The sequence below is a fragment of the Bacillus rossius genome, chromosome 1 (genome assembly GCF_032445375.1).
Source record: "Bacillus rossius redtenbacheri isolate Brsri chromosome 1, Brsri_v3, whole genome shotgun sequence".
In the NCBI taxonomy this organism is placed as follows: domain Eukaryota; kingdom Metazoa; phylum Arthropoda; class Insecta; order Phasmatodea; family Bacillidae; genus Bacillus; species Bacillus rossius.
Window position 1 is genome coordinate 111,476,499 of NC_086330.1, and position 12,326 is coordinate 111,488,824.

General features: G+C 36.5%; 1 protein-coding gene across 1 annotated transcript in view; it reads left to right on the forward strand.

Annotated features, from left to right (window-relative positions):
* Positions 1-9,011, forward strand: part of LOC134542154 (myosin-VIIa) — a 250,169-nt gene extending 241,158 nt beyond the window's left edge. Inside the window, exons 38-39 of the mRNA XM_063386174.1 lie at positions 3,596-3,765; positions 5,488-9,011. Coding sequence (XP_063242244.1) covers positions 3,596-3,765; positions 5,488-5,697 — 380 coding nt within the window. The 3' untranslated portion in view covers positions 5,698-9,011. The remainder of the gene's footprint in view (positions 1-3,595; positions 3,766-5,487) is intronic.
* Positions 9,012-12,326: the final 3,315 nt, after the last annotated feature.

Sequence of the window (12,326 nt, forward strand, 5' to 3'; positions counted from 1 at the left end):
ACACAACTGTCCGACACGCTAAAACCGTTCTATGACAAAAGAAACGAACTTGCACTAGAAGGGGGCTGCGTTTTGTGGGGGCACCGGGTCGTCATTCCCCAAGCCTTGCAGGATCGAGTGTTGCAGGAGTTGCACACCAGTCACTTTGGTATATGCAAAATGAAAGCCTTGGCACGTTCGTATGTATGGTGGCATCGGATAGACAAGGATTTGGAGAGGGTAGTTTCTTCTTGTACCCCATGCTTCCAGAACAAGTCCTTGCCAGACAAGTCAATCCTGCTGCCGTAGGCGTGGCCCGACCGACCTTGGCAAAGAATTCATGTGGATATCGCCGGTCCATTCATGGGAAAGCATTTCCTAGTCCTTGTGGATAGCCATTCAAAATGGCCAGAAATCAGTGTTCTTCCCAGTATTACATCGGATGCAGTCATAACACAGTTGCGTTGGTGGTTCGCTGTATACGGGTTGCCAGAACAGCTAGTTTCAGATAATGGTGTCCAGTTCTCGTCAGAAGAGTTCAATCGTTTTTGTAAACACAATGCCATAAGGCACACATTTTCACCTCCGTATCACCCTTCCTCTAACGGTCTGGCGGAAAACATGGTCAGAACCTTTAAAAACAAACTCAAGTCATTGGTTCATTCTAATGTTCCACTCAACACAGCCTTACCCCGTTTCTTGTTGAGCTACAGAATAACCCCCCATACAGTCACGGGGGAGTCACCTAGTAGTTTAATGTTCAGTAGGGTTGTTCGTAACCGTTTGTCGTTACTAGCCCCGTCTGTAGCCACCACTGTTGCAACTCGCCAAATGGGTTCGGTGGTCTCACGTTCCGCCCTCAGGAACAGAGTTTTTGATGTGAATGACAGTGTTGGGTTTACTGTTTATGCACGTGGGAAACAGAGTTGGGAGAAGGGGGTGGTCGTTGGCAAGTTGGGTCCACTCACGTACAGTGTGCAAGGGGCCAGCGGAGTCACCCATCGCCGCCACCTAGATCAGCGTCGCCCCCTTCCGCCGTTGTCGCAGATGGAGGCAAACACAGTCAGCAGCAACAACATGCGGGTCAGTGGTAGAGAAACACAGCTGCCACCCTGCCACCAAACGTCCTCAACTTCGGAGCCTACAGGCGGCAGGGCAGCACTGACAGAAAAGGAGCCACAGGAAAACGTGATGAAAAGTGCAGCTGGCAGTGTCCAAAATGAAGAAAGGAGTAGGTGTAGTGATGCGGAAAGCGGGTTTAAGGGGTTTGTGCTAGGGGAAGACAGTGTATTCGTGAGTGGTGATGCCAGTAGTCAACAACGATACCCCAAAAGGAACAGGATCCCCAAAAAAATGATGAACCTGTGATGTGTGAACATACATTACTAGTAGTACTGTTTGTCCATGTGTTGTTTGTTTGTTCGCTACTATGGGTAGGAGAGGAGTGTGGTATATTGTGCGCTGCCAGGTTGGCAACGCACATCCGTACAGACAGTTCCGGGATGAAGGCTGGTCATACAGGCCCAAACAAAGACTGGTGCGCAGTTTGTACATTGTAATCCCAAGGTTACTGCAGTAGGCTAACGCAGTTAGGCGTTCTTTATCCATTTTAAACCCTGGTGCAGATTGTTCCTCTTGTGATGCAAGACTTTTGGTAGGCAATGCTTTAAAGTTAAGTCCCGTCTCATCCGTGTTATAAACATGCTATGGCGAGTAGGAAGAAATGATATCTTTGAACTCCTCAAGGTATTCAATAGCTGCTTCGTTGTTCGCTGTCAGTTTCTCCCCAGTTTTTGTAAGCTGCCTGATTCCATGTCGTTTCTTCCATCTGTCTAAGAACCCGCTACTAGCCGTAAATGATGCGTCACCATCCATGAGCTCGATCAATTGAAGCGCTTTTTCTTGAATCAGAGAGCCAGTCTTAGGGATTCCTTTTTGTCTTTCTTGGGTAAACCATAAAAAAAGTGCTTCGTCCAAATTTTTTGTAAGAAGACACTGTCATTTTGCTATGTTTTTCAATAATTTTTTCACTTGTGGTAGTACAAAACTGCTCAATTTTACCTGTGTTCTTTTTCCAATCGGAAATGGTTGCTTTGCCGACACCAAATTCTTTCGATAACAGAGCGGCACTTTTACCTTTGTCAAGTCTTTTCAGCACTTACAGTTTTTCTTTTAATGTACACGAGTTATGTTTACGCTTGCTTGTCATGTTGAGCAACAGCAGGGACAAGCACAGAATGTAAAAAAAAAACCACACTGCACACCACTCACAAGGGCTCACAAAACACAGGGCAAGTGCGCAGTAGCAGGTGACACAGCAGCAGCATGTGACACACTGACTGTCTGACTCATCATGGTTGGGAACGGAGGAGGAGAGGAATGCGTAAGCCTATGCAGGAAGGAGGATGAGGGCTTTAATACTCTGGTTGAAGGTCACTGCCCTTCCGCTAATACACTCTCACGAACCGCCCTTCATTTTGACCTAATGTTGTCACGTAATGTAGGCTGTTGGATTTGTTAAACTCGGAATATCTGAAATTGCAGTTTAGGCTATGTGAGTAATTAAAAATATATGTACGCTAAATAATAAAGGTGTATTTTTCGTCTGACCTTTCATACATATATGACATATTAGACACTAAATACGCCTCAAAAAAAAAACAAATAAACCATATATGGCATTATATGACAAAATTCCGCCTAATCCGAATTTTCGCTAATCCGAACAGGGTTCGGTCCCAATTAGTTCGGATTAGTGGGATTCTACTGTATGTGGCATGTAATGAAATGACAAAAAATAATCCTTTAAAAAATTTTATTCAGAAAGAAAACTTTAAATCTGCGCAACAGTACATGGCTAGCAAAAATATCAAATATATTTTTCAATATTTCTGTCACAAAATTATAGCTTTATAAAAATGTCTGCTGACAACGTATTCTACATAACCATACACTAATGCTGATACACAGCCATTTATCTGATGATATTTCTTTGTTGAAAGATTCTTCAGGCGGGCTGTAAGACACAATGTCGTGGGCCGGATTCGGCCCGCAGACCGCCAGTTGGCCATTTAAACCATCCACGTGTTTCAGAGGAATGAAACTTGCAATATAGCTACGAACTAATTATCCTTACCAGATAACAAAAACTTCCGTTCTGAAGTTTATCTGTACCAAAATTTATTTTCTGGAACACCGTTTTCATTTACAGTTAAATTTGTAATAAAATATTTTTTTTATTTGAAATGCAGTTATTCATTTGATATAGTAATAGTAAGTGTTTGTTTTAATTCAGCAAAGAGAATTTGCCATCATATAGCATTGGGAATGAACAACACCAAAATCATTAGAATGATTAACCCTTACAACAGATTTATCTGCAAATGAAAGAAATACACCTGTTGTTTCATAAATCGTGAAAACTGAAGAGCTAATGTGATGGAATTTTTACTTTTTTAACTTGGGACTTAGCATATATTATTTTTGGTTTAATAGGAATATTGATGCTAAACATTATATTTGATACAGATTTATTCAGCTCTGCATATCTATTAAATGTGTGTTGGTATGTAATTATAAAATAAGCAGTTGTTCATTTGATTTTTTCATTTTTTAGGAATGAGCCCTGAGGAAGCTAAAATAACATTCCTTAAGATAATTTACCGCTGGCCAACTTTTGGGTCTGCATTCTTTGAAGTAAAACAGACAACTGAGCCAAACTATCCAGAAATGTTGCTGATAGCCATCAACAAACATGGTGTTAGCCTTATACACCCACAAACCAAGGTACGGTACAAATATTCTTAGTCTTGTAAATGGTCAAGCTGTCACTTGATCCTATGCATAGTGACATCCTATCTCAAGTGTGATCAATAGCATTTAGATGTTACAAAGGCAATCAACATGAACAGGAACTTTTATGAATGTGTGTGATCAATATTTTTTTTGCAACTTTTACCACACTCCCCCCCCCCCCCCCCCTTCCCGCCCCTTCTAAACTAACACACATTTCAGGGAACAGAACTGTTAATAAGCAGAAGATTTAATGATTTTACATGCAAAATAAAACTTAAGGTTTCATATCATTGTCACTATCATTTTTATATGACCTTTTGTTCTTAAGTAAACAGTTGTCACCTGAATGGCAGGCCTGTAGAGATATCATAATTTTTTTTATTTCAAATCAAATTCACATACAAATACTACACATCATTACATTCAAATAACCAAAGTTTGTTTTTATATATTCTTTAAAAGTTTTTTATGATTGTTTAAAAGTCATATTTTAGCATGTGAAGACCTCAGGTGTTAGTAGTAATAACCTAAATTCTTGTGAATTGAATCCACAGTGAAGTTAATGTTTAGTAAATCAATGAGATCAACTATTTTATGAAGATCTGTTCTTTGTATTTTCCCAAGATGGTGTACACCCTAACTTAACTTCAGAAAATAGAAACCTTCAGAACCATCTCACCATAATCACTTGAAACAGGGATTTCATTATTTTGAGTACAGTGCCAGGGTTGCAACTTGTCTGGGAAACTGGGAAAACCATGAAATTTTGAGGGAATTTCGTGAGCATCAGGGCTATGAGTTTTGCAACCGTTTGTCAAACATTATCATCGCAGAACCTGCATACAGAAGCGTGGTCAACTGGAATTTTTTTCTTATAGTGCTAGATATGCATATTAACACACACACACACGCACGTACGTACACGCGTACGTTCTGTACCTGTTTTACTGGCCCTCAAAAATGAGACTTTGTGTTGTACGGAACTGTCTAATGCAGTGGTTCCCAAACTTTTTCAGCTGACGACCCACCTTTCCTTATAGGAATACCTCCACGGTCTACCAGTCCATGGTGGAGTAAAAAACCTTATTTGTATTGTATCCCTTCCTTATGTATTTATAATTTACCATCAAATATTGCATATAAATACACACACATACATTTATTTATTTATATATATACATACATACATACATACATACATACATACATACATACATACAGACATACATGCTTTTTTTTTGATACCGATTGATTATTGATAAACAATTTGTGTTCTGATTTTAAAAATGTTGACAAAATATAAGCACTTTGTAGCTAAACAGTTAGGTATTTATTTAATGATATGTGTTTGCACACAATTCAATTTGTTTCGATTTTTACATATTATATTTTCTGATGGTTTATTCAATGGTTTCTGATAGTTTTAGGATCGAGTCGCGACCCACCGTTTGGGAACCGCTGGTCTAATGGCATTTTCAAAGGCGAATTGACACAAATGGACGGGGGAGGATTTGGGGGTAGGGGGATTTATGAACCTGATATATTTTTTTATACATAAACATTAAAAGGTGTCAGGGAAAAATCTCTAGCTATTCAGGGAAAACCTGGAAATGTCAGGGAATTTCAGATTTTGAAATAGTGGCAACCCTGAGTAAACAACTTGTTTTTATTCTATGTATGCTAACCAGAGTGTTTGATTATGCTTGCTTTTAGGACATCCTCGTTACGCACCCTTTCACCCGCATTTCCAATTGGTCATCTGGCAACACTTACTTCCACATGACCATCGGCAACTTGGTTCGCGGGTCCAAGCTCCTGTGCGAAACGTCGTTGGGTTACAAGATGGATGATCTACTCACGTCGTACATCTCACTCATGCTCACCAACATGAACAAACAGAGAGGAACCTTGCGAATAAAATGAAATTGAAGGCAACCTTCTAGAATTGACTCATCAGTTTTAAAATGTTGATTTAGAGAATCTCTCGCACTAGAGTGCAGGCTAGGGCTGGGCTGATACTTGTATTAGTTTCAAAAATTTGACTGAAGCTACATTAGAGATCCTGCTTGGAATTATTTCCTTAGGGGGAAAAATGTTTTGTTGTAAATTGAGGAAAGTTTGTACCAAATGAGAATTTAAATGAGACCATGTAGTGACTGGTACAGACTGCATATAAGTTATAAAATTGAGGTTATAAAAATTGTTATTATATTATAAGTGCTAGGAGTACCTATTTATTATGGGCAGTATAACTTTGTGGTTACTATATCCTTGAACATATTCAGGTCACATTTAATAATGCATCTCTATAATGTATCAATTAATGGAAGTGATGCTATTAAGACATAAAGCAGTTTTATATAATTTATAAATCTGTGCCATGTTGACACAAACTGTTTGTCAATAGGTAACAGGACAGACTTTTTTTTTTTCCTTTGTAAAGCAAATAATAATTTGCATGGTATAGTGACTAATAATTAATACAGTATTTAAGTTACCCAAAATCTTGTTTGTTTTGCTTAAATGCTTATTACTAATGCAGTGTGTTGCATACATATACATCTACACACACATAATATTACATTAAGACAAGGAGCAGGTATCAAAAACTTTGAATGACAGAAGGCATCAGCCCAGCATTAGCAAAATATTTGTAAGTACATAAGTACTGTGTGACTGAATTTTGGTAAGTCATCCACACTTTCTCTAGTAGTTATAGTTATTTATGATTTTAATTATAACTCAAGATGAGTATGTCATGTCTAATTCAGGGTTCCCAAACCTGCACTAGAAATTCCATAAAAGTATTTTTACCTTTCTCTGAACCTAATTATCTGGTGTGAGTAAAAAAATACAGTATTAACTATAATTCTTTAAATGATTCATGCAGTGGGGAATTTCAATTTAATGCAGTTTTTTGGAAATACACCATTGTAGTTTTGCACTGTTTGTCATGGAAAAATTCTGAAGAAAAAATATGAAGATTAAAAAAAATCGCAGAAAACAAGACTCAATTCAACTGATTCAATCTTATTTTCTTTAAAAAAAATTATCTTTTTTTCCCCCCCCAGAATTTTTCCAAGGCAAACAGTGCAAAACTGCAATGGTGTATGTCCAAAATACTGCATTAAATTAACTATTGTGTGTGTTGTTAATTGACTTATATTTTCAAACATCCTGCTGGATGCTTTATATTGTTCGTGTAATTATTGTTCAAACAAAGCAATACTGGCATTAAATCACTAAAGAAAATGAGCCAATAAAAATACAAACAAATATTTTAATCCATAAATTATGCTAAGTGGGAAACTGGCACAAGTACTTCATTTTACACTGTCTGTAGAAATTAATTTATAATTGTCAATGTAAGTGTTTTGGAGAAGCTGCAATGTCGTGTAGAATAAAAAAAGTGAGAAAGTCTTTCAGTACTCCCGAGTGATGTGTAAACATCTAACATTCGGTAATAAGCAAATTCATGTGTTGCAATTAAACTTACAATATGTGTTACTTGCCTTATTGTGTTTCTGGCATATTTTATAACCCCAGCCTTATAAAAACCACATGGCAAAGCATTGCGCTGTTCAAATCCGAGCGTGATAAATATTCGCTTTTTAAGTACGTACTTTCTCCACCCACCACCTGAATCATAACGATGATTTCCACCATCACTGTAGATGGCAGCACAAACAGCACAAAACAGAAGGAAATTTTAAACAATTATAAACAGCTCTGATAAAAGTGAAAAAAAAAAAACCTTGAATACTAAACCTGGCTTTGAACCTGATTTTCTACAAGGAATTATATTAAAATACTGCCCATCTTGTTAAAATTTGCTAAAAAAAATTAATACGCTAAAGTTTCTCCACACGTAAGATGACTTTAAATTATAATAAAGTATTAAATGATAGTTGTATTATTATAAAGTTTTATTTTTTAATACCTTTGTGAATTCATGGACATTTATTTTCTAATAAACATAATTAATTTAATTTTACGTAAGGATATGGCCTGCCTGGTATGAAATATCAATCTAATGGACTGAGCTATGTATTTAATAATATTATAGCACTAAGATAAATAAATTTGATGTATTCAACTCTTAATGTATATTTGTTTAAAGTACAATTTGTATAATCCAATCTAATTAAAAAATAAGTAAAAAAAAAGTTTTCCCAATGACGAGGTTTGAACACGTCAAAAGTTACACATTGAATTTATCAACCGTGTATTATACCACTGAGCTATTGAGACATTTTGGTTAGGGAAGGAGACTATGTTTTATCAACGGTGTAATATCAATTTTATTACATTTTTTTAAAACTTGGGATTACTTATTTCTATGACTATTTTAGTTTACTAAATATATTTCAGGGTAGTTCCACTATCATAAGTTTTATTTGGCACACCAATATATTTGGCATGAACCCTAATATTTATGAAAGTGACTATATACGCATTTATGTTGCTACACATGGGTCCGCCATCTTAGTGTCACATTTCCGTTCATTGACGTCCGTTTCATTTTCACGAATTTACTCCTACCAAATGCCGTATTCCGAGAGCTAAGATGTTTACACATAAAGAAAGGCATCTTGTTGCCTATCCTGACTTATTAACAGTAAAATCAAAAGTTGTGAATTAAAATAATTTCTTTTAGATCATAATTCTGATGCAACAACATTCCTCTCATATCTTCCTACGGCAATAAAGACTTATAGATATCAAACGTTTTAATATTGATGTATTAAATCAAATACTTAATTGGGTTGCAATAAGGACTTTTGTAGATGAAGCTAAATATTTTTATGTTTTGCTTAGAAGTATAACGTACGTTATAAGAATTGTACTATTTCTAGGAACAGAAAAAAATAATAATTTGTGTTTGCTGTTAAGATAGTCTTGTGTATGAACCAACAGTGGTGGTTCACAACTTAAATTTGACTCAGTGCAATTACATTTCACTTTTTGTGAAAGATCTGTTGAAACAATGATGTTTAAAAATATATCTGTTTATTTATTATAGTTACTAAATGAACACTTTGTACATAATTCTCAAGTGATTAACATAGATCTGTAATGTTGAATTGTGCAATATATTGTGTATATACTGTATGTTATTGTCATATGAATTGTTTAGTGTTTAATGAATAATCAAGAATTGTTACTTTTACTTCAAGAAACAAAGCAACTATAATTGTTTTAATACTTTACTGTAAATAATAATGCTTTTATAAAAATTTATAAGATTTATCATTTCAAGAATATGTGACCTTACTAGTACTTAGTGTATTTTTTACCACAAACTTTAAGTTATGTGGGTAGTTTTGTTTAAAAATATTACATTTAAGTTTGAGTAAGGGAGTCCTTTTTCCTAGTTTTTTTTTTCAAGGCTATGCAGGTTTAATCTAGTGGATTCAGCATTATATATTTTTTTAATTACTAATATGTTCCCATAAAATGTACATCCCTGCTGCACCATAAGTGTTCCTTGGGCTTACTGAAACAGATGCAAGATAGCTACCTCCGTAATGTCGGCCCCCTTACATTAGGATTAACTACCTCAGGCAGGTAGTTCACACATCACATTCCCGATTCCTGTCTAAATAAATATTTATGTGATACCTGCTTACGAACTTATTTACCCGAAAATAATGTGACTGCAATTAATGCTACCCAAACTTTTTGATGATGAATACTTACTAGGGTGGAAATTACAATTCAAACACAACATAGAAATTTAAAAAAAAAAATTAAATTAGTGCATTTATATAATATTTACTAGAGCTTTTCTGGGGCTATTTTCATCATTAGTGTGTTACCTTGCCTTTTATGAAACAGTAGGCTGGCAATTAGAAACAAAATTGAGGTTTATGACTTAGTTCAAAAGCCATTGTCAAGAAAGCAAAGAATGCTGGGCTGTGCGGTGGTTCCTGGAAGGGTGGAAAAGGGTGGGGAGGGGGTGATTTAGCTAGCAGCCAAGAGAAGCAGAGGTGGAAGGAACACTAGAGACCAACTTAATTTGAAATCTCTCCACCTCCCCTTCTCGGCATTACAAAGTATTATCCTGTCTCGTCTGTCGTGCTTACTGAGATCCCCATTCTTCCTCAAGTGACACTATTTACAGACAGATTGTGTGGTTTTTGAAATAAGCGGAGGTTCAGGAGGCAGTCATTAACAGCAGTTTTAAGTGGTTTCAGTGACTAAGCTGTTCCCATTGCTGTTAATTCACATTCTTCACCAGCAAGATACAAGTTTGCGATTATAATGCAACCCCCACTTTCAGTGTCTGCAGTTTTGGTTGAACATCATTTAATTATATTCAGATAAAATTTAATAGAGTATCCCATAGTGTGACTGTCACACTGAAATTAACAGAACAGGGTGTCTACCAGATCTAGTAAATGAAATTCCCTGATTTTTCCAGGTTTTCCAGGTCTAAAACTGAATTTTTCCAGGTTTTCTTTAACACAATTACGACATTCCACGAAACTGAAAAAACTGCATAACAATACATTAATGGGTTTCGAAGTATTGCAACTTACTTAAATTTGTAAAAATATTACCTTCTTCTAGATGTGGCCAAAGTGACTCAATTGATGGCAAATAAAACATGCTGCTACAAATATTTCACACACTTACTTTTGCAAAGAACATTAGTAAAAGGAAGCTCCCGTCAATTTCGCAGTGACTCAACTTTTGCATCTATAGCACTTGCTTCAGAACAAGCCAAATCCAACACTCGAGCCTTCTTAAACTGCAATGCCTTGATCTCCTCTTCAACTCTTCTTTTTTCTGCCTTCTTCTTGTCTGTAGCTTCCTTTCCTTTTTGTTTTGTTTGCAGGGCTTCCTTACGCCTACAACTAGCATTTCTTACATACTGTAACATGGACTTGATGATATCAACATGCTCTACACCTCCAGAACGTTGAACAAAGTCATACACTTGTCTTTGTGCAATCAGTGTTTCTTCCTGCAAGTTTTCAGTCAGCAGATTAGAATTCACTGAAAATCCTCTTTCCAATGATGCATTTCCATCATCATCCTCACAAACTTTAGAAGGCCTGTTTTGGCAACTACTGTATGTGCCTTAAGAATGAGCATCCACAAGTGATCAAGGCGCCCATCTTCTCGAGAAAAAGACGAGAACAGTGCTTCAGAATCTTGCGAGGAACATACCAACTGATATGATCACTCAATGTTATCAGCTTCTTGTCCTGATAGCCACCTGTTTCGAAGACAAAATTCTAAACTGTACTTCACACGCTGTTTCCTCACACCCGAATTTAAAGCCATAGACGGACATAAGCAGGAAATTCCTTTGGTAAGTTTGTACTTTAGGGGACTTTTTTCTTGAAGTTTTTTTACCATAACCTTTGGACAAGTCCTAACATCATTTTTCAGTAACAGTACAGACTTTTCTGGTACTTTCTCTTTCTTGATGGCATGGCGTAGTGCATAACCCAACTTGATATTGTTAGCAGTCAATAGGTTTTCCTGGTTATCTACATCCAATCGAGATACATTGTGTTTTTCCCTAAAGCTCTTCAGTACTTCTGGTTTCACAAACTTTCCTGCCAAAGCTAATAAAATGTCTACCAGTGAATCATACAGAAAAGGTGCCATGGGTGCTTCACTTTGGAACATTGTAAGAAACAATTCCAGCTCTGATGCCAAAGAGTGGAAGAATGTAAATTTTACTTCTACAAGATTATCTTCAAGAGCATTTTTCAGTACATTGAAAGACAGATGAAATAGAAACTTCACTAACAAATTTCTTTGGAACATTGTAAGAAACAATTCCAGCTCTGATGCCAAAGAGTGGAAAAATGTAAATTTTACTTCTAGAAGATTATCTTCAAGAGCACTTTCCACTACCTACATTGAAAAACAGATGAAATAGAAACTTCACTAACAAAGTTCTTTAGGTGGGGTAACGTTTTCATGGCACGCTCAGCAACTGCAGTATTTTCTAACCATCTGATTGCCCAAAATTTCTTGGGAAAAAGCTCTAATCTAGTTATTCTAATGTAATCTGCCCTCCTTGCAGGTACATGCTTAAACAAAAAGTAACTGTGCCTCAAAAAAATAACAACGTCCCATTGTGTAGCAGAAATTTCAGTTTTGAAAGCACCATGGACCGTATGAAGCCCACAGCTACCAATTTCTAGCAACGATGGCGAATCTTCACCAAAAGTGTCTGTGATATATATTTTCAAAGCTAACAAAAATGCCCAGTTTACATTGGGGGCATCCATAATTACTTAAAATTAAATGCACCTGTCAGTGTAATCCGAGCGCGGGATGCACATGCCGCAGAACGTCATGTCAGCACGATAACAGACCAGCTTGAACCAGTTTGTATCACGTGATATGACGCCACTTCCGAATCCGATGGTAAATAAAAGAAAATGGACGTGGGAACTGTTCGTTATTTGCCATTCAAAACTAAAAATGGGAGGGATACACTTGATGCTACGTCAATGCAAGCTGATCAATAAACAAAAAAGTATTGCCAACTACAACCTACCAAACAAAAATTCCCTGATTTTCCC